The 21,181-nt window shown below is 40.9% G+C and overlaps 1 protein-coding gene across 3 annotated transcripts in view; it reads right to left on the bottom strand.

Annotated features, from left to right (window-relative positions):
- LOC144773221 (zinc finger protein 425-like) overlaps positions 1 to 19,020 on the bottom strand; it is a 134,953-nt gene extending 115,933 nt beyond the window's left edge. For 2 of the 3 annotated variants that reach the window (XR_013599930.1, XM_078658120.1), the window contains exon 1: positions 18,901 to 19,014. Coding sequence is in view for 2 of the 3 variants with exons in the window: in XM_078658120.1 (XP_078514246.1) it covers positions 18,901 to 18,987 (87 nt within the window). In the remaining variant the exon portion in view is untranslated. Of the gene's footprint in view, positions 1 to 1,285; positions 6,332 to 9,573; positions 9,701 to 18,900 lie in introns of those variants that run through there. The other variant, XM_078658121.1, reaches the window with a different exon arrangement.
- Positions 19,021 to 21,181: the final 2,161 nt, after the last annotated feature.

The following is a 21,181-nucleotide window of genomic DNA, read 5'->3' as shown; positions in this document are numbered from 1 at the left end:
GATATGGGGGAAATGGTGCGAACATTTTCAGAGTCCGTCCTTTATCAGTTTATCCTTGTACCTATGTCAAAAGTGGGTTGTGTACTGGCTGTTTATAGGCCGTCCGGATTAGGCAATATAAAAATGTTCATTGTGTTTGTCACTTCTGTGTCCCAATCAACTCTCTGTACTGAACATGCTATTTTCTTCCTATTTTGTTTTAAATATCAAATAAAAAGGTTAAAAAAAACTACTGTACGTAAAACAGCTAAACTAAAAATTGAGAATCTATTATGGCATAAGCAGGACCCTCGGTAAAGTGATTTAGCCTCAGGGATGTGGAATTTAATAAAATATCTACTTGTCCATGGGGCAGGTTGCTTCAGAAATCTACTTGTCCTGTAACAAAATACACTAGTCCCTTTGGGTCCATGTAGTGTGGCGACAAATTATGGCAGCAATCTCATTATATAAGAGCTCTGATATAGCCTCTCTGATTATGCCAAGGCTCATACCATAGTAGTGTTTGAATACTTGCAATCCCCTTATGTTGCCACGTTTCCGCAGATCTCCATACTGGAGCTGACGGTAGTGGTAAGCAATAGTTACAGGGTTAGAATGCCCTTTGGAGTCTGTGCAAACCTACTAACTTGCATGTTTTAAGGGTTTTCAACAACTCTTCCCTAATCTTTTCCCATACTGAGAAATGTTTGAAATTTACGCCTGACAATGGCAGACGTAAACCTTCCACCAGAGTTGAGAAAAAAGTGGTTGGAGGGAAAGTGAACTTGCAAATACTCAGATTTTCCCATGAGCAAATCTACACATGCGTATTTGCTCATGTTAAAAAGAAGTTCACAAATATTTTCTAGGAGTACTATTTCTTGTTCTACTTCTGTAGATTCTTGGGAATGCACGAAAGCCGTATAGCTGCACTTAATGCAAAGACATATACCATGGGTGCACATTTGAGACTTTCTTTAATAAATAGGCCCCTAATTTGATCTGCAGTTGACAAAGACCTTTTGTGTTTATTAAAATTCTGTCTCTCTCTCTCTCTGTGTATTGGCTGGCTTCACTGTCGGTGGCCGCATTCTGCTCTTTGACAAGGAGCGTATCTGCACTCAAAATAGTTGTGTTCAGTGCTACTGTGGCAGTGTGTGCTCTTTGAGACCAAAAACAATTTTTGCTTTTGCCAAGGTTTGTTATAATGGTGAGGGCCTGGAATCTCCTACACCAATAAGGTTTTACAAAAACCATGCCAAAACAATTCACACATTGAAAAAACTGAAAAGCTGACCACCAATTTCAGACCCACTGCTTTGCCAATGCTTATTTATTTGTGTTTCTTATGATCTTATTGAAACTGGTTACACTGATTCTCCATTATGAATATTTTGGAAAATACTAGCATGCATCAACACATGTTACTAAATGATGTTGCAAAGAAATGGTACCTAAAATGTTACAGTAGTTCAGTGAATTTTTTTTTTTTGCCTGCTTTCATTTTTTATTAACATTTTATTTTGAAAGCAAAGAATCATCAATCTTGCTTTCAAGCTGCTGTAAATATTTGCATCAAATCAGAGAGCATTCGGGAGCATTATACATAGCCTCATATTCCTAAACTTTGAAAACGCTTGTACACATTTTTATACTGCAACCACTGTCAGTAGTACAGTCTGAGCTTACAACATTTACTTAGAGCGCTCACCCTAATAATAAAGGCTTTCGATTAATGACCCATGAATACAAGTTTGAACAGCATTAACATCGGGACAAAAAAATTACCTTAACTGCAGACAGTGCCCTTCCATGCTCCATAATGTGGCATTGCAAACTGGCAGCCAAAGGGTTTGTGCTGCGGGGGGGGGGGGGGGGGCCTACTTGTCCCAAGAACAAAATACACATGAAAACTTGTTGGTCTTGACCCCCAAACAATATGTTCTGGGCGTCGGGCTATAGGGATTCCACATCCCTGTAGCTTAGACATGTCTCTTTTTTTACAGCAGCTTCAGAACTACTCAATGATAAACACCTTTTTAGAAAGAAGAAATAAAGATTTTAAAAAACTTTTGAACATATGTTTTAGTGTAACCAATGGGTGCTGAGAACCAAATCATACTGATAATCAAATCAACCATTATCAAATGAAACTGGAATGTTGCCTCAGGAAAGACAGAGACACTAATTGGGCAGCACACAGGATGATTTTAAAGTTAAAAACTGTCCCTTATGTAGAATATACCTTTTGGATTATATTTCAAGCACTAACACTAAGAAGGGGAGAGTTTTCTTCTCTTCTGTGCAAATGAGATTCTAGGCTAGGCAATGCAATGGGAATCCATTACAACAGGGGTCTCCAACCTTTTCTGTAGAAAAAGCTACTTATGTTTGATGATAACCATCCAGACATACGAATATTATTAGTGTTGTAATAGTGACCGCATCAAACACAGGCATGTGGAATGTAATAAAATATCTACTTGTCCATAGGACCGGTTGCGTCATAATTCTCCTTGTCCAATGACAAAATCCACTTGTCCCTTTGGTGCCATGTAGTGTAGTGTAACATTATGGCAGCTATCTCCTTATAGAAGAGCTCTGATAATAGCCTCTATGTCTATGCCAGACCTCATACCATAGTAGGGTTTGAATACTAGAAATTCACTTAATTTGCAAACGTTCCGCAGATCTACATACTGGGGTTGGAGGTAGCGGTAAGCAATAGTTCCCCATGATTGGAATGCCTCTGACTCTATGCAAACCTCCAAGCATGTTGTATGGTTTTTCATCAGCTTCTTTCTAATATTTAACCATACAGAGAAACGCTGGAAATGTACTCCAGACAGGGGCAGAAGTAAACATTCTTCCAGGGTAAGGGGAAAAAGTGGTTGGTGGAAAAGTGAACTTGTTACTGCTCAACAGATTTTCACATGAGTAAATCTACACATGCATCTTTGCTCGTCCTAAAATGCAGTTAACACATATTTTCTAGGAGTACGATTTTCTGGCCTACTCCTGTAAATTCCTGCGGATAAATGAAAGCCGTATATCTGCAGTAATGCAAGGACATAAACCATGGCTGCACTTGTGTGACTTTCTTTAAGAATTGGGCCTCTACTTAGGTCTGGTGTTAACCAAGACTGGTTGTTTGTTTTTTGTTTTTTTAATTTTTTTATTGATGACAATCAATCACACATTCAATAAACATCAAATGTACCATATTGTGTTTACCAGCTATTTTTATTAAAATTCTGTCTCTCTCTACTGTCTGGCTTCACCGTGAGGGACAGCATTCTGCTCTTTCACAAGAAGAAAATCGGCATGCAAAGTAGTTTTATTCAGTGCCAGGGACTACAGTGGCAATGTATGATTTTTTAGGCTAAAAATATTTTTTCTTTTGCCAACATTTTTGATAATGATGAAGGCCCAACAGCTCCCACAAAAATCAAGTTGTACAACAACCATGTCAAAACAAGACACGCACTGACAAAACCAAAAGGCTGACCATCAATGTCCTACCTATTGGCTTTGCCAATGCTTGTTTATTCCCAAATGGTCCCTGGACCTGGGTATCGGTTATTATAAAGAAACAATAGTCCTGGGCCAGTTATTCAAAAAAGAGTTCGGTTAACAGAATTATCAACTTATTTGACCTTACCTTAATCAGCTCACAAACGTCTATAATTCGCAATGGAGTAAGGACGTCGATCAGATCGTCTCCAGTCGTATAAATTACGCTGTGCCCCGGATTGCCCGATTCATTCAGCCAACTCTTGCCACACATACGGGCCTGAATACTACATTCCATGGATGGTCTGAGCACCACAGCCATGCTTTATATCTACTGAATAACTGGATTTGTCCTTAGTTGGCCCTTGCCACTTTACGGGCATTGGTGTAACCAGGTTTTGGACTCCAATAGAACAATGTAAGATTGATGAGGGTCACTTCACCTGTCCCCTTGTCCTGAGGAAGATCCACATGGCTGAGGTATTAAAGTCCCTTGGTTGCCGATAAGCTGTATCGAAACGTAGACGCTATACCCCACCGCACCTGGACCAATTTCCCCTTCCCCATTACCCCTGTTTACAGCCTTAAGGAAACTCTCCTTACAACTTTAGAAAATATAATTCAAATGAATCATTTGCATGTGGCCAGGTTGCATCTAACTGTTTCTTGGATATCAGTTCTGTACAGTCTTGTAAATATATGCCCTTTATTTTTCTACAAACTTTGAGCTCTCTTGACTCCTTTATATACACTTGAGCACTCTTTCTTACACGTTCCCTAGAACATTCTCCTACCTTCTTGACCCTTTAGTGATGGTTTCTTTAAATGACTAAATAAATATATTGTAATAATACCTAGTGGCTTTTCTGCACATCTGTTTGTTTTAATTATTTTCACGATTTATAGACGTTTGTGAGCTGATTAATGTAAGCTCAAATAAGTTGATAATTCTGTTAGTCTAACTCTTCCTTGAATAACTAGTCCAGGGCCATTGTGTCTTTATAATAATGCTTGTTTACGGTCATGTTTCCTATAATTTTGTTGAAACTGGTTACATTGATTTTGCATTAGGAATATTTTTGGGAAAATACTAGCATGCTTTAACACGTTTTACTAAATGAAGCTTCAAAAAAAATTATATCTAAAATTTCACAGTAGTTTACCAAAACGTTTCGATACTATTTACATTTCTTTTAATGAACATTTTATTTTGATAGCAAAGAATCATCAATCTTGCTTTCAAGCATCTGCATATATTTCCATCTAATCAGAGTATCCTGAAAGCAGTATAAGTAGCCACATAGTGTTAAACTTTGCAAACGTTCTTTAAAGAGTTTTATATTAACATTAGTGTTTTAGTTTATTTTGCAATTATTTTTAATGCTGCAGCTTGGTTGATGGTGAGGACATTTTTCGTGAAGGAGCAGAGAATTTGGCTTAGCAATAACAGTAGATTTTTCTGATTACAAACATAACTTTGCATATATTTAACAAACTTTTCATAAATTGCCATTTTGTATGGGGTGCATATGTTACATTAGATAAAAATGCATAAAACTAGAATTAAACATTAGGTTTCTGATACCTATCCATCCACTGAGCATGCAGAAATGGCTTCCACCAGCCAGAGATATAACCAGAGACAAAAAGGAGGTGTTAGTAAATATTGTAGACCACACAAATCTTATAAAATGTTGTTACGGCTGTAGTGAAGCATTTCCAGAATATGAAATGGTCCACAAGATTATGAAAACTAGTACAGATTACATTTATGTCCATATCTCAACACACAGTGCTCGCTTTAGTCTAACACACTATTGAGTCCTAAGGATTAGCCTTATTGACTACTGAAGCAAGTATGTCTCAAGATGCAAAAACTACCCACTGCCATCTATTTTAAAGGCTCTCTTTTTTTTCTTGGAATAGGGTTTCTCCCCTCTGTGAACTCTCAAGTGCATAATGAAATTGGAGCTTTGACTGAAGCTTCTCCCACACTCATTACAAGTGTACGGTTTCTCCCCAGTATGTGTTCTTTGGTGAATCATAAGACTCCGGCGGCGACTGTAGCTATTTCCACATTCAGTACAGCGATGCGGTTTCTCTTCACTGTGAATTACTAAGTGGTTTCTCAAGGCAGAGTAATACATGAACATGTTGCCACATGCATGACACTCAAAAGGTCTTTCGCCTGTGTGAACTCTTAGGTGCTCCGTCAGCTGGGCACTCATTGTATAACTTTTATCACATTCTGTGCACTTAAACGGTCTCTCTCCAGTGTGTCTTCTCTGATGAACAAGAAGTTCTGAATGGAAACTGAAACGTCTATCACATTCATCACATGAATAAGGCTTCTTCCGGAATCCAAACCTTGGCAAGGTGCTAATGCTCTTCTTGTATCTCTTGCGCTTGTAGCGCTTTTTTCCACTGAGAACTTTAGGAGGAATATTAAGGGGGCAATGGCAACTGCAGCCCACTAAACCACACTTTTCACATGTTTGTGGGGGCTTTTCCTCCAATATTCTTGGAGGCTTTTCTTCATGAGTCTTCATATGCGCTGTAAGGTGGGACTTTTTATAAAAGCTTTTTTCACATTTAGTACATTTATGGGGTCTTCCTTCAGCCTGCGACCGTTGCAGTGCAATGTGCTCTCGAAGCTTCAAGTTACTGGTGCTCGTTACAACAACTGGCTTCTTTCTTAGCTTACTTGTCAAAGGCTCACTCTTCATTGTCACAGACATCTTCTCATTTTTCACAGACATCCATACGTTGGAACACTGAGGCACACCAATCATTTCTGGAAAGCAGTCCAGCTCCTTCTTAATCAGTGGGCCATCGTCTGCCAAAAGAAAAAGATTCTAGTCAACTGGTACTGGAAACTGCTTTTAAAGTACAACAGCCTCTAGTCAGACGAAAAGCAGTTTTTCAATCCAAGGTAAACAAATTAAATTTACATCTGTTTAGATGAAACATGTAGTTTTGCATTGGAGTAAATTCTGAAAAGACAGAACAGAGCCAGCAAAAGAACTATAAATAATGCAGAACCTTGGACTTTAGGTCACAAATGCAAGGTGCCGTTTAAAAAAATCCATTAAAATAAAGTGTGTTGTGGTTCAATGCTTGCCCCTGCGGGTGATACAAAGAGCATTATATCTCTCTTAATCTCTAAGGCATTTTCATACAATGACCAGAGGCGACCAGAGGCAGTTTATGACATCTGGGCAAGTTCATATTTAAACCTTCATTTCTTATTCTACAATATATGTGCTCAATATGTGATTTTTGAACAAGATTTTGATTCTTTACAATACTTAGGATGTGTGTTTTCCTTAAAAATAGCCAATCCATCAGTATCTTAAACATTGTGGAAACAATGCATTCTTTTCTGAAAATGGCTGAAAGCAAACCCTAAAAGGTTTACATGTTTAAAACAGCTCTCCTGACTTTCCTTATATTAGGTCACATGCTTTATTAGATGGATTGAGACTAAAACGACTCTCCAATCAATTATGTTAATGGTGTGAGTTCCTAATGGTCTTTGGTGTATATATCCTTGCAAATAAGCAGAGAAATATAGAGAACATGAAGTAAACTTAGATGTTATGGATTTCTAAAAAGTAGCCTGCTTTATGTTAAAATTACATTTGCCTATATTTTTACAATAAAACACAGAGAAAAAGAGGGTAGACTACCTACTGGGTCTTGCTGTGAAAATCTGTATAGTATGTCATGGCTGTCCCCCCGTCCCCCCCCCCAATTCCAGAGCTTAATTTGTAAAAAAAATATATATATTTTCATGGGAGCCCATCACCAATGCCAGCACAATACCATGGGTGCCTAAACTTGTTTTTACTACCCACCTCTTTCTTATTCCACCCTACACTTCATGTCTCTATCTCAATATTGCAAGCGTTTTTTCCCATAACCGCATTTTACCCTTGCCACTGCTTTTCTACCGTTTTGTACTTTCACACTTTTCTGTCTTAATCTCTCACTTGCTCTGGAGCATAGTCTGATGAAAAACAAGTCCCAGGCCCCAAAAGTTAATGATGGTGCCCATTACCTGCAACTACTAGCACAAATTGATAATTACCAAGTGTCCTAGTTTGTATGTGGTGTGCAGGAGAGTGCTTGGGCACATGAGAGTTGTGATATACATGTTTAAGGTCGCCTGCTGTATGCGCCTAATAGGGTCTAGTGGTTACTGCGGTCTCCCCTTCTCTCCGCTGTCTCTCTGCCTTTCTCTAGCCTGAAGCAGGAAGGATCCTTTGTCTTATACCAAGCTAGTTCCATCACCTATAACCGAAGAGTAGCACCATTTAAAAAAACTACTCTGGCCAAGTATATGGCAAAAGTTGCACACATTACACAAATATGTTCCATAAGCCCATCACAAGCATCTTGAGTCCTGTTCTGCTGAAAGCAAAAGCGCAGTAAAAGCAGCCAATTCAGCACCTGAGTGACCAGTTTTTTGCAAAACAACTATCAGCATACTGGATATCAGCTGCCCCCTTTGGCTTATTGGTTATGCAACATTTATTTGAAATAGTGCTGTACAACTTTTTGGGATAATGCGGGGACCAGAGGAAAAAAGCAAAGCCCATCCTAAACAACGAGCAACTGTAACCCAGACAGAAGTCACTGTTCTGAAAAGTCTCCCAATGACTGAGACTTGTGACTTGAGGGCCAGGCTACCTCTCATCTGGCCAGTGCCTTTGTGAGACTTCTGCGAGCAACCGCATTCTTTGTAAAAGGGCAAATGTTGCTCCACCACAATGGCTGATCCCCCTAAAGAGCCCTTACCGCAATGACAGTATGAAGACCATGTACCATTGACTGGTCTCCTTCACCTGAATCCCATCTGCAGATGGCAGTGCCTTGGCCTGAGGATGCATGTGAAGCCACTCTAGAACATAGCATCTCTGTTCCCCAACCAAAGTCTCTCAGACCAGCCATAATTACTCAAAAGCTTCTATCTCCATCGCTTCACTTTGTTCTTCAGACTGTGTCTGCTGATTATCATAGAGTGCAGATGAAAAAAAAAAGCGCAGCACTAGCCAACACAAATAATGCCCTAGGAGTGCGAGTCCTTTCGATGCAGCCGACCACAAGAATGTTTAATCTATCGAAGATAGTAAAATATCTGTGTGCACCTTAACCCAACACTATGCTTTGGTTGTAGCTTAGGCTACTCAACTGCAACTGTATCCCTAGTTGAAGCCCAGTTATACCCAAGAGATAAAAAGAATAACACTGCTTGGGAGATATATTTATTGTGACAGATGAATGTACTAACTGACATAGGTATTTCTTCCCTACAACACCGTCAGGGGTAAAGCTTGCTGTTTTGCCTTGCTACTCACTGAAAGTCTGAAGACTTTTTGGTAATTCCATGAGCTCTCAGTTGAACCCCGGTTTTACGTTTCAAAGGACAACAGCAATACTGGTTATAATTAAGGCGAAGAACTGTGTGAGAAAGCAGAATGGAGACGAGAGTCAAGAATATGGATTTACGCGCTACAAGGCTATATCAATTACTGAAGCAACAACATGAGAGGACTTGTAGAAAATGGGCTGTGTCTATCTTCAGAAATAATCAGTTTAGTAACCAAATATCAAATACTTAAACAGGTTCACAGCCAGAAGCTACTGGGCAGGCTAACTGGAGTGAAAGGCACGATGCTCGCCACCTTCATCTTCATCTTCACAGAAACCAGCAGTAATTATTCTGAGTGAAGGAAGAGGGCAAAGGGGGGCGGGAGGGAGTAGAAGACCTCAGGCAGTATCTGCCTCCGTGTGGCCAATGAGACTACAGTTGAGGAATTCTGATGCTGCAATGCCCAGAATGCTTGTTTTGTGAAGAACTTTTAAGAAGACTTCTCCATCTCACTGCATTCAAAAGTAATGCTGAACAGTGTAATACAAACCTGAAGGCATAAATGAGGAGAGCTTTACCTGCAGCTGCGGATAGGCCAGTACTGGACAGGGAAGGCACATTCCCTCTGAAAAGACACCTGGTGCAGATATGAAAAGTCAAACAACCTGGTAGTGCTAAGTAAAAAACACACAAAATGCCCTTACTTAGTGAAATAAAGAGCTCGTGGTTTTCTTGCATTACAGTCTTGTATAGCTGTTTCTGCCACTCTTCAAGAAACTCCCACTCCTCTTCAGAGAAATAAACAGCAACATCTTCGAAGGTAAGAGGCACCTGCAAAAACAGTGTGTGCTTATTCAGTATGTTGATCCTTATGAATTCCAGATATTTACAAAATCATACAGATTATTTGAAACCGGAATGCCATAATTCCAAAAGGCTTTCGAAACAGCCAAATCAAATCCTAAACACACATAGTTTTACAACGAAAGCAGCTAGTGAATTCTCAGCGAACTTCACTCCAGAAATTATTATGGTAGAGAAGTTGAGACTGGTGGTATCTCCTGAATCAGCGAAAATAAAAAACAATGTTATGAAAATGCCGAAACTAAGGCATACTGAGTCGCACGACACTGGGTACACAATTCTGAGTGCAACACTTAAGAATGTGCACCCAGTAATGTCTCAGATGTAGGTGAGAAACATAGGGTCAATTATAAACATGCCCTCGTGGTTAGTTTTTCACAAGGAGTCTAAAGAATATTTTCTATGACGTTACTATGAAGAGAAATGACTTGGGCTTTGCAAAAATACAGACAATTCAGTTGACAGTTTCACTTGTGAAATGATGCATTGGCATGGTCATCTCCTAAAAATAAAGCTTACCCCAAATGAAGGATAAAGAACCATTGTGGTTTGGGGGCATCAGGTTTTAGACACAATGGAGCAGTCTTTTTGAAATATGGTTGATTATTAAGAACTTCCTTAATCATCAGCCCCAGTGAGACAAAACCTGTTCAATAGCCTTCTTCACATTAGTTAAACAAGCACTAGCAAAACCAATGGGTCAACCCCAGCAAACCTGCAATTTTAATAACTAATTTTTTTGCAAACGTGCGTAACAAACAATAAGTGTGAAAACTATTTTAAAAAAATGATATAACCATGGCTAAAGGTGGCGTGCACATGTTGACAAAAGAATGAGTAAATAAAAAATGCCGCATCACAAAGATGAGTCATCACACATATAAAAACAAAAAAATAAATTAAAACAGATATTGACCCACCAGCTCTGGCACTGAAATGGACTGTTTTCTAGGTGGGTGTGCACATGTACAAAAGCAAAATGTCTTCTCTCAGATTGATTAGAACCAATGGCTAAGAGGGGCTGATCCACAGTCTACGCTGTAGGCTTTGGTAGGTGGAAGCAAAATGTGTATGACCCTTGAACAGGTTAACAGATAAAGATAGATGATCGCTAGCCCCTCTATGTATGTATATCTGTTTTTTTTATTATTATACAAAAAGAATGGGGGGGGATATTACGGCTGGAGAGATAGCTGTAGCAGTCTCTAGGCCAGGTTTTAAAAAACCTCAATCAGAAATCTTGACAATTTGGGGAAGAGTGATGCAAGCAGCTCGCAGTGGATGATGGTTACTTTATACAGAAACCAGCTCATAATGCTGAGGTTTCTTTTAGTTGACTCAATTAAAATCATTAAATGTGTTCCTTTAAACCTCTGCCCATTCAAAAAACGTTTCAGGATTTGAAAATTATTCTCTGAAATGATTATAATCAAAAGGTGGGGAGTATGAATAGATTAAAGGTGAATCAATGTCAACCTCAAATAAATTATGTGAAAATCTGTAGAAAGCTTTCTAAAGTTCAGTGGGAAAACAAAGTATAATCCAATGGAAAAAAGAAGAACTGCTTGCTGAAAAGACAGTCTCAATTTAAGGACAAAAATATGCAAACTGCGCTCTCTGTACTATTTGTCTACTTTCCTGGATGTACAAATGTTGTGCTCACTGAAAAACACATGACCTCTGCTGCACCCATGCACATTTCGCTATATCTCCCCTTGAATGCCTTGAAGTCAAAACCTTTGTCCCGCTCACACCCACCGTTGTGTTTTGATATAAAGTTCTTAGAACTCTTCCACACCTTTACTCACCATAATATCCACCTGCTTGTCATTATCACTGAAGGCCTTCTGGAAGACGCTGAAAGCATTTCTGCTATAGGTTGTTTGATTTAAAGTGCCTAGACAGTTAGGTCTGCTTTTCTGCTGCATATGCATTCCAATTCGTTCATTTATTTTGGAAAAGAAAGGTGTTCTGCTGGTCTTTTAAAAAATATTTCCTTCTTTGTTTTAAACATTTGTTGAGTTTGATTTTAACAAAATGTAGGTGTACCACAACTAATAATGATACAAAGAAATTTAAGAAAGAGGTCCCGAGTGTATTCACTTCTCTTTATTTTCAAATTTTTCTAAAATTTGTCGCCAATTTACAGCAGAAACAGACAACACGGGTCGTCCATAATAATGGACTTCTTCAGGTAAGAGTACATTCAAAAGTTAATGTTGTCAATTATAGTTTGAGAAAGAAAGGCATTCATGATCCCAATCACATTGAGTTAAGAGTCAGCAAACCATTGATCCCCCAAGAAAACTAATGATGCGAGAATGTAAGCGTCCACATGTGCATTCATATATGGATGTTCAGTCAGATTTCCAAACAGCGAGCATATATTATTTCGCTGAATGAGAATACAAGGGGCCCTTCCACCCCGATATGGCACTTGGATAGGTGCCGTAGACCGCAATCAAGCAGCTGTGTAGTATTCCCTGTACGCAAAAAAAGATGTGATAGAGTTTGACTCCTTCTGCTGCAGCAACAAATTGAGAACAAGGAAAGTAAATAAAAAAACATGTATTCATATGGAAAATTTACAGATGCTCAGTGTCTAAAATGTCAATAATGGAGCGTGACCAAGATGACAGAACAGTAGGACATGTGCGTCCTCCTCTCTGTCCTGGCCTAAAGCTACATCCAATCAAATCCTCACAAGGTAGCAACAGAGACAAGCCATCCAAGATCTGATGGACTGCAACAGGCTGGAGGAAGACGGCAAGTCACCGAGGGATCATCCTGAGCTTGTGATTCACTGGTGCCGACATCAGCCACAAGGCTGAGGAACCTCTGTGTACTGGCTGGGATGATATTGACACCTCACCCGAACCACACAGTGGGGAAGGGAGTGGCATAGAGGACATACACAATGAGCCACGGTCAACAGGCAAAAATGGAGGGTCTGCCGCAGCCGATCAAGACAGCACATGTGACCAAAGATAGAGGAAAGGCCTTGGGGACAGGGAGTGTTGATGAAGGAGAGTGACTTGAGGCGTTGGTAACCTGGATAGACTGTGAGACTGCTGGAGGAAGGTAACACAGTACCTTTCTGGAGCAATTCTAAAAGGTCAGGAATCAGAGCAACAGGAAAACAAAGCCAGAACCGTATTACTTGAACACCCCGAGACCAAAATATGAGAATTCACATATGTAGGGTCCTGTGAAGAGTAAGCACAGCTATGAAAAAAGCGCGGTCATGGCTAGCCGTTACAACATGATACAGTGTCGCGGTCGCACATTGGTGAAAAACCCTACGGGCCACCTTACGAGATATTGTGACTGTGAGGCAACCTAACAGGGGAGAACAGACAGTTTGGAATACAGATCTGTACACCTCAGTGTCAAAGGGTTCAGAGTGCTTGGTCCTGCCAGATTAACCAGCAAGTAAGCACTGAGAGGAATCTACAAGTGACTGCCCCTGAAAATGAAGTTGAGCGTAGCAGTACTGGAGATGGTTTGACGTCTTGAGAGCCATGCTGGGTGCCATTGGTGACAAATGGTGCAGGGAAAGGACCCCATAAGGCCCTAGTAGCAGACAAGCAAAATACAGTTACCAGTGGGAAAGGAATCACCTGACAAGGCCTCCATAACAGGAACGTGAGAATTAGGAGGAGCTAACCACTGCGGATAGTAGGGAGCCCACCAAGCACAACATAATGGTTGCCACAGAGGCAGCGGTGAGCCACACCACAATTATGGCTACAGAAAAGGGAAAAACATACCAGACATGTTGCTATTTCAGAAGCATGAGTCCATACTCCAACAGTAATAAGAACAATAAACTAAATGCATTCCCTGCAATGAACACACAAACAATGGCCACAAAGAGGAGGAACCCATCTCCAAAAGATACAGGACTGACCTCTTCCTGAATCTCTGAGATAACTTCCCAACTCTCCATGAGTATTTCAATCTAGGCCTACGCGAGCTGAAGAAGGACCTCATGGACCAAGGGCAAGATGGTACTTGCACAAGAGAAGAAGCTTAAGAACATATGAAACAGGAGATTGAAAATCAGAAAGAATGGAACATTATTATCCAGTCAAGGTAAAGACCTAGAGAATCGTTCCAGGAGGAAACAAGGTATACATACGCGGCATACCACAGGAGGAGCAGCAACTATGTTCAAAAACAATTCCAGGCCTATTTTATTTACCCAGCTCAGAGGAGATCCTGGCTAGGTTCCAAAAATCCATTTTAGATAAGAAGTTTATTCTTGACAGCACAGCATAGCGTCTTAAGAGTAAGGACAACTCCAGTTCAACTGACTGCAGTGCATCCAGGGATTCCAGGACTAACATTCACCCGGAATCTAGAATGCACTACAAAACATAACATGGCATGTGCATAGAACGTATGCAAATATGTTATACTACAAGTCACAATGCATTACGTCCTTCCCCTCCAAAAACAATTAACAAAACAAAGAGCATTCCCGACCACCCCAAAATAAAACAAGAGAAACAACAACACAAAAACAAGTAAACAAACTTTCTGATTTACAAAATCAGTAAATATTATAGGAACATGTCTGACTCTGCTTTTCCCTTTAAGTTTGAACTCACAGAATCAGCAATTCCTTCGATAAGGACAAAAGACCCTGTACCTTCATTGCTGTCCACATCATGATAACCATGTGGTGCATTCAGGTCGAACTTCACCAGGAAACCCTTACGTCTTTCCTCTGTGTCGTCATTCCTACTCATGTCCTCACCACTCATGTCCATGACATTATATCTTGCAACTCTCTTCACATTAAATATTTTGCCATCCCGGGTAATCACAGTTAGAAAAAACCTTCCCTACACAGAATGGTTTCAATGTAAGAGCATGAGCAATTTCTAGTTTAACACTCTCAAATGCCACACGTTGCCTGTCTGACCATACATACTGTACATTTTGCCTCAACAGTTCTCTAAGTGGTTCCATTTTGGTGGCAAGGTTCTCCAAGAACTTGCTGTAATACTCACACATGCTAGCAAATGAAAGTAACTGTTCTTTACTTGTGGCTGCAGGAGCATTATAATAGCATCTACATTTGATTTCTTAGGTACTACTCCATTGCCGGGCAAAGAACGGCCCAGATATTCTACTGAATCTTTGAACATCATACATTTGTTACCTTTAAGTGTCAACCCATGTTTCTCCAACCTGTCACATACCTCAGTCATGTGTTGCAAATGATCTTCCTTGTTTTGGGAAAATATCAAAATGTCATCTTGGAAGCCTTTAACATAGTTATAAATGTCTTTAAAAATGTGGAACACAGCCCTAGGAAAAGCACAAGCAGCAGAAGCCAGAGCAAATGGCATTCTTGTGAACTGGAACAAACCCTGTGGTGTGATCCTTCCAGTCAGACTTTTGGCTACTTCAGCTAGAATGACATATGCTGATCTGAGGTCTAATGTGGAAAATACTTTTGCTCCCTTCAACATAGAAACAACCTCATTGATATTAGGTAATGGATGACAATCATTTAACATATTAGCATTTAACGCCCTCAAGTCAACACACAAACGCAACTTTTGATCAGGGTTACGGGCTAAACCTATGGGAGAAACCCACTCACTTGACTGGCTAAAACTATGGGAGAAACCCACTCACTCGACTCAATCTCTTCAATAATCCCTCCTTTGACAAAATCCTTCAGCATATCTATCAATTCACCTCTCACACTGATTGGCACACCCCTCAACTTTTGTCTACGGGAACCGCTCAATCCTTCAATTTGATCTTGTGTTTAAAGTCTTTCAATTTACCTAAGTTCTCAGAAAACACACTCTTAAAATGTTCTTTCAGCCATTTCTCTCCATCGCATTCTACCGCGAACGAAACACGTTTGTCGCAAATCGTCTCACATAAAATTTCAGGATCCTTGCATCGGGGATCAGCATTATGCCTAACTTCAACTGTTCTCTAAATCCTAATACATTCACCCCTTTGTCCACCACATAGAGCTTAATCTCAGCACTTCTCCCCTTGAAATGTATTACTACACACACATAGCCATTCATCATTATCTTGGAGCCATCAAAACTCTCTGTCACAATATCAGACTGGTTTAAATCCTCCATGCCCCAACCCTCTCTGAACTTTTCTTTAAAATATTTCCTACTATTAATAGACCAAGGAAAATCAGAATCTGCCATAAAATCTAACTCCACTCCAGAAATCTGTACCACACACTTGGGGGAACTTCTAACCACATCCTCAGCTAAATTTTCCCCACTCTCCTGGATGGATAGAACTATGCCTCTCTCATCGTCCATACATTTTCTGCATTCACATATAGGTCTGATTTCACATACCTCAGTTGCACATGACACCTTACCGCTATTCTGACCCCAACTTCTTTTCAAATCTCTGCAAACACATGCAAAATGACCTACCCGGCCACATTTCTTGCACTTCCTATGAATAGCAGGACAACCAGAAAATGATGCTATGTGTATACTACTACCATATCTATAGCATACACCTGACCACTCTTCTTTGTCGAACTTCCTAATGCTTGCATAACTACTAACACGTGGGCTTGCACCCTAAGTACTTGTGGTAGGTCCCTCAGTACGACGCTCATCAACCTTTTTCACAACACACACTTCTTCAGTACCATCGACATGTACATTGACATTCTGAACAGCTGACATCCATTTCTCAGATTGCTCGAACTCCTTGGCTATAGCAATAGTATCTTGTAATTTGGGGTCGCCTATTGCAATGGAGGTAAAATGGTACGGGTGTAATGATACATCCGTGATCCATTTAGAAAGTATGATAAATCAATTAGGAAAGATCCAATATGGAAAAAATTGTGTCAACAGCATTGCAGAAAGAGGGAACACGTGTTTTGCTTTTAGACTAGAAACCCACGAGCATTCCTGAGGTAGCATTAGGTAGTTGTATAACGTCATGGACTGTGGAATAAACTGTCAGCAAAGAAAAAGGTCACTATTAAGTCCTGTGAACCAGGTTTAATAGTTTAAAGCGTTTACTGCCACAGATTCTGTAGGGTCAGACAGGGTTGGATTGGGATTGAAAATCGGCCCGGACACGCCAAAACAAAAATCGGCCCACATTTGCATAATCGCTCCTCAAATCACTGCGTTGGCGTAATCTTATAAAAAAACTTTAGGAGGGGGGTTAAAAAAATGCATGCGTTAGTTTACACTTGTGAAACAGGTGAGGCCACTTCTACTATACCCCCTGCCCTCGCTCAGTATGTGCACACATTAATGGGCCGGCCAGCGAGAGAAAGGGAGTGACACCTCTGCCTGTCGCTAAACGGAGGTAATAAGCGCCCATCTGCCTCTAGAAATGCCACTCAGACACCCACTGGGCCGCTGGCTGAGCCTGTATTCGAACAATAGACACAATGCCCCCCCTCCCCCCAGACTGCTAAAAAAAAAAAAGCAGCCCACAGCAGAACTCGGACACCGGCCCCTCGGGCATTGCCCGAATACCCGTGTTACCAATCCGACGCTGGGGTCAGATATATCGGGTATAAACCACATTAATTAGGATCAGCAACGAACACCAAATTCGTAAGTTAGTTCGCGGAATGAACGCTTTTACATTTTATTGACCAGCTTAGGAAATCTGTATAAAATGATTAGTTTAACATTATGCAAATGGTGCATGGCTTCATGCCACAGACAAACTATTAAGAGTTTCTTTTCATTTGAAGATTTAACTAGGTCAACATGCAAACGTGTCAGAAGCCACGAGGGATAGTAATACTGCTCAAAAAACTAGATACAAAACAAGATTTAAAAAAAAGACATTCTTATAGCAAGGGATCCAAAGAGCTTGAGCAATCTCTCGCAGGTGTCATCAGCCTAAGTAAGTCAAAAAAAGTAGTTACATTGATTGTTTGGCGCACCTTCTCCATCACGAGTACACTAAATCAAGTGTGCACATCTACTTGAAGACTGACACAGTGCAAATATGCACCCCTGAGATACTCAACAGAAAACCAATGGCAGGAGGAATAGGTAAACACAGTCTCCGGGAGACGTTTTTCCTCAACACACCTATAGTGTCCTATCCTATAGACACCTATCTACGTCCTATCGCTGTAGGACGTAGATAGGTTTTCAAGATAAATTGAATATGTCTAGCACAATTCGGTCTGCCACGCATGTCCTTCCTAAAAGCAAGTGTATTGTTCGATTTTTATGAAGTGGATGTAAAAAAAACTTGGGAATTTGGGGCACAAGCTGATGTTCGGTACAGATTATGTAATTTTTCTTACCTTAGCACTGCTCTGTGTAGACATTTTTCGACCCAATGTCCAGATGAAACGATTATTTCTCTGCTGTCACGCCGCGGGGATGATCAAACCCAGTCCTTCAGTTGAATTAAATCTATTTATATCCTGATGAAGTGAACAATCTTTCTCTTTCCCTTCCCGCTCCCCTCTCTTGAATCTACGTCTTCAAAGGATGAATGATAGCTCCTGTGACAGAATTATTCGTCCACATTCCAGATCTATGTTTGATAAATATTCTTCGTACTGAAAGTTTACCCTTAATTTCCATTAAAATTATACGGTGACAATTGTTCTACGTTTATTCTCGACAGTGAAAGGGTCCACTGCGACATATATGAGCAGAGATGGCAACATGGTACATTGGGAAAGGGACTTCTGTGACAGAACGCTTCTATCTGCACAGAACTCCTCGCGTAGCTGCCTTTATTCCGTGCGTTAAATAATATCATGCTGTCAGTTATAGGGTGTTCTTGTCGTCCAGCATGCCATTACTTCATTTCAAAGTGTCAGCGTGACATTTTCGTTTGTGTAAATAAATACTGTTTTATACTGCACACAGTGAAAATATGTATTTGCATCTCTCACATTAGACCATATGTAAATGTGGGTGCGTGTATACTTCCCCAAGAGACATTAAATCCTATAAACCCTGCTTCTTTTGCTGTAAGTTGTTTTTTATTTAACTGCCTCGGGGGTCGACCTTATATATTCGGGGTATATATCGATTTACAGGCAGTGTCTTTGAAGACTCATTGTTCTGCCAATACGGGCCGGTTGCCAGCACTCGGTTCTCCTTCAGGGACTGCCCAGAAAAAACGGCCGTCCTCCCCAATGCCCTGATACTTACGGGCGGTGCATGCTGGCACCAACGAGGACTGCGACTCAAACAGGCCCTGTCGCGAACACCTCTTGCAATCTGTTGTTTCTGTATCATACACTATGCGAGCTCAGTATGGGCTACTACACTGTTTACACAATGAAAGCTCGAAGGCTGATCACGTTACGCGCTGACGTCATGTGAAGGCCAACCAACCGCCATAGAACGCAGCCTACACAGCCTATTAAACACTAGACCGCTTATGACAATTTTCCACGTTGGCTATAAACACAGACCATACGCTGGTATCCCATGGAGGTAAAATCAGATACATTTCCATACTGCCTTTACTCTGCACTACGTCTTGGAAAATACAGTCAGGTGCCGAACACGCTGTCTGTTGGGAGGGAGAGATCGGAGCCCAACCATCCCCTATCCTCTGGACAGTTGTACCAAAAGGGATGAGCAATGGAGTATTTCTTTTTGTAACGTGGACATTGGCCAGGACGAGGTGACAAAGTTAAATGGAGTCCATACAGCGAGATACTTTGCAGGCAGTCTGGCAGGAAAATTAATGAACGCTTCAAAAGTTATTCACGAGCTAATCCTAAAAGAATCCATGTTATGCTATAAACTAAGAAAGAGATAGAGCCATTTGGTGTGCTGCTTTTCAAAAGATATGCTGCGTCAGTATTTATTTATTTATTTATTTATGCGTTTTTATATAGCGCTGACTTTACCCGAAGGTGTCAGGGCGCTTCACAATAGGAACAGAACTGATACATGAGAACATAACAAGTGAGCAAAATACAAAAGCAAACGTTACATTAAATGACGCAAAAATGACAATCGTGAGCCAACAAAATACAAGAGGTAGCAAACGGTGCATTACAAAAGTGACGATCGTGAACCAACAAAATACAAGAGGTAGCAAACGGTGCATTACAAAAGTGACAATCGTGAGCCAACAAAATACAAGAGGTAGCAAACGGTGCATTACAGGAGGAAAAAGTGACGTGTGCAGGTTACAAAAGCGTACAAAATAAACATAGAGGTAAAATACTGTAATATATGGAGGACACTCAAGCACAAGAACAAACATTACGTAGGCACTGGTGGCACTTGTGCAGGTATCGAAAACAAACAAATTTAAGAGGTAGAAAACAGTGTGTTACAAGAGAAAGTGACGGGTGCATGTTACACATGAGTCCCAAACATTGGTAGGATAATACTGCAATAAATGGCAGACTCTCAAACCACAAGAACACACTGGTAGGACACTTCCAAAGTCATGCAAAGTAGATTTTTCAATAATTAAAAGGGCTTCCTTCAGATAATAGAGAGGGCATGGATTACATTTGGAAGTGTCTTTGAAGGAGGAGAACTTTGAGGTCAGTTTTGAAGGCCTGGGAGGAGGTGGTGGTCCGGAGCTGAGGCGGAAGTGAGTTCCAGACTCTCACTGTGCTGCCTGATAAGGATTGGGCCATCGATCTTTCCTTCTTGAAAATGGGAGGTTCCAGCAGTAGATTTTCCGCATTTCGTGATGGTCTAGAGCCTCCAGAGAGTTTCAGTTTATTCACCAGGTAGCGCGGAGAGGAGGAGTGCAAGGCTTTCTGGGTGATGCAGGAAGTCTTGTAGATAGCTCTAGCCTCGATGGGAAGCCAGCGGAGGGTGGATAACATGGGAGTGATGTGGTCGCTTCTTTTGGCCCCATAAATGAAACGAGCTGCTGAATGGAGAACAGACTTAAGGGGGGATAGGTGGGATTTGGGGAGGCCAGTCAGAAGAGAATTGCAGTAGTCCAGTCTGGAGAGGACCAGCGATTGGACCAGGGTTTTAAGGTCATGCTCCGGGAAGAAGCGACGAATCCCCCATAGAAGGCGCAGTTGGTATCGGGCAGACTTTGCAATTGAATTAATGTGGGAGAGTAGATTGAGTTTTGTGTCGAGTATGACACCGAGGGATTTTGCGCTGTCGACAATGATGGGTTTGTTGTTCAGCAGATTCATCTGGTCCATCCATGATTGAACCGGGGGAGGAGAAAGAGAGGAGGAGAGGAGGAGGAATTCAGTTTTGGAGGGATTCAGAATCAGTTGATTTGTTGACATCCAATTTTGAATGGAGTCGAGGGTAGAGCTTAGGACGGAGAGATCGTGAGTGGAGGCAACCTTGAGGTAGATTTGAGTGTCGTCTGCGTAGAGATGATAGTTGACCCCAGATTTACTTAGGAGATTTCCCACAGGTTCCAAATAGAGATTGAACAATGTGGGTGCAAGAATAGAGCCTTGGGGAACACCTTGACCCACCGCCA

The sequence above is a fragment of the Lissotriton helveticus genome, chromosome 8 (genome assembly GCF_964261635.1).
Source record: "Lissotriton helveticus chromosome 8, aLisHel1.1, whole genome shotgun sequence".
Classification (NCBI taxonomy): Eukaryota; Metazoa; Chordata; class Amphibia; order Caudata; family Salamandridae; genus Lissotriton; species Lissotriton helveticus.
Note: the sequence above shows the minus strand (reverse complement) of the source record. Positions and strands in the feature narration are given on the sequence as shown.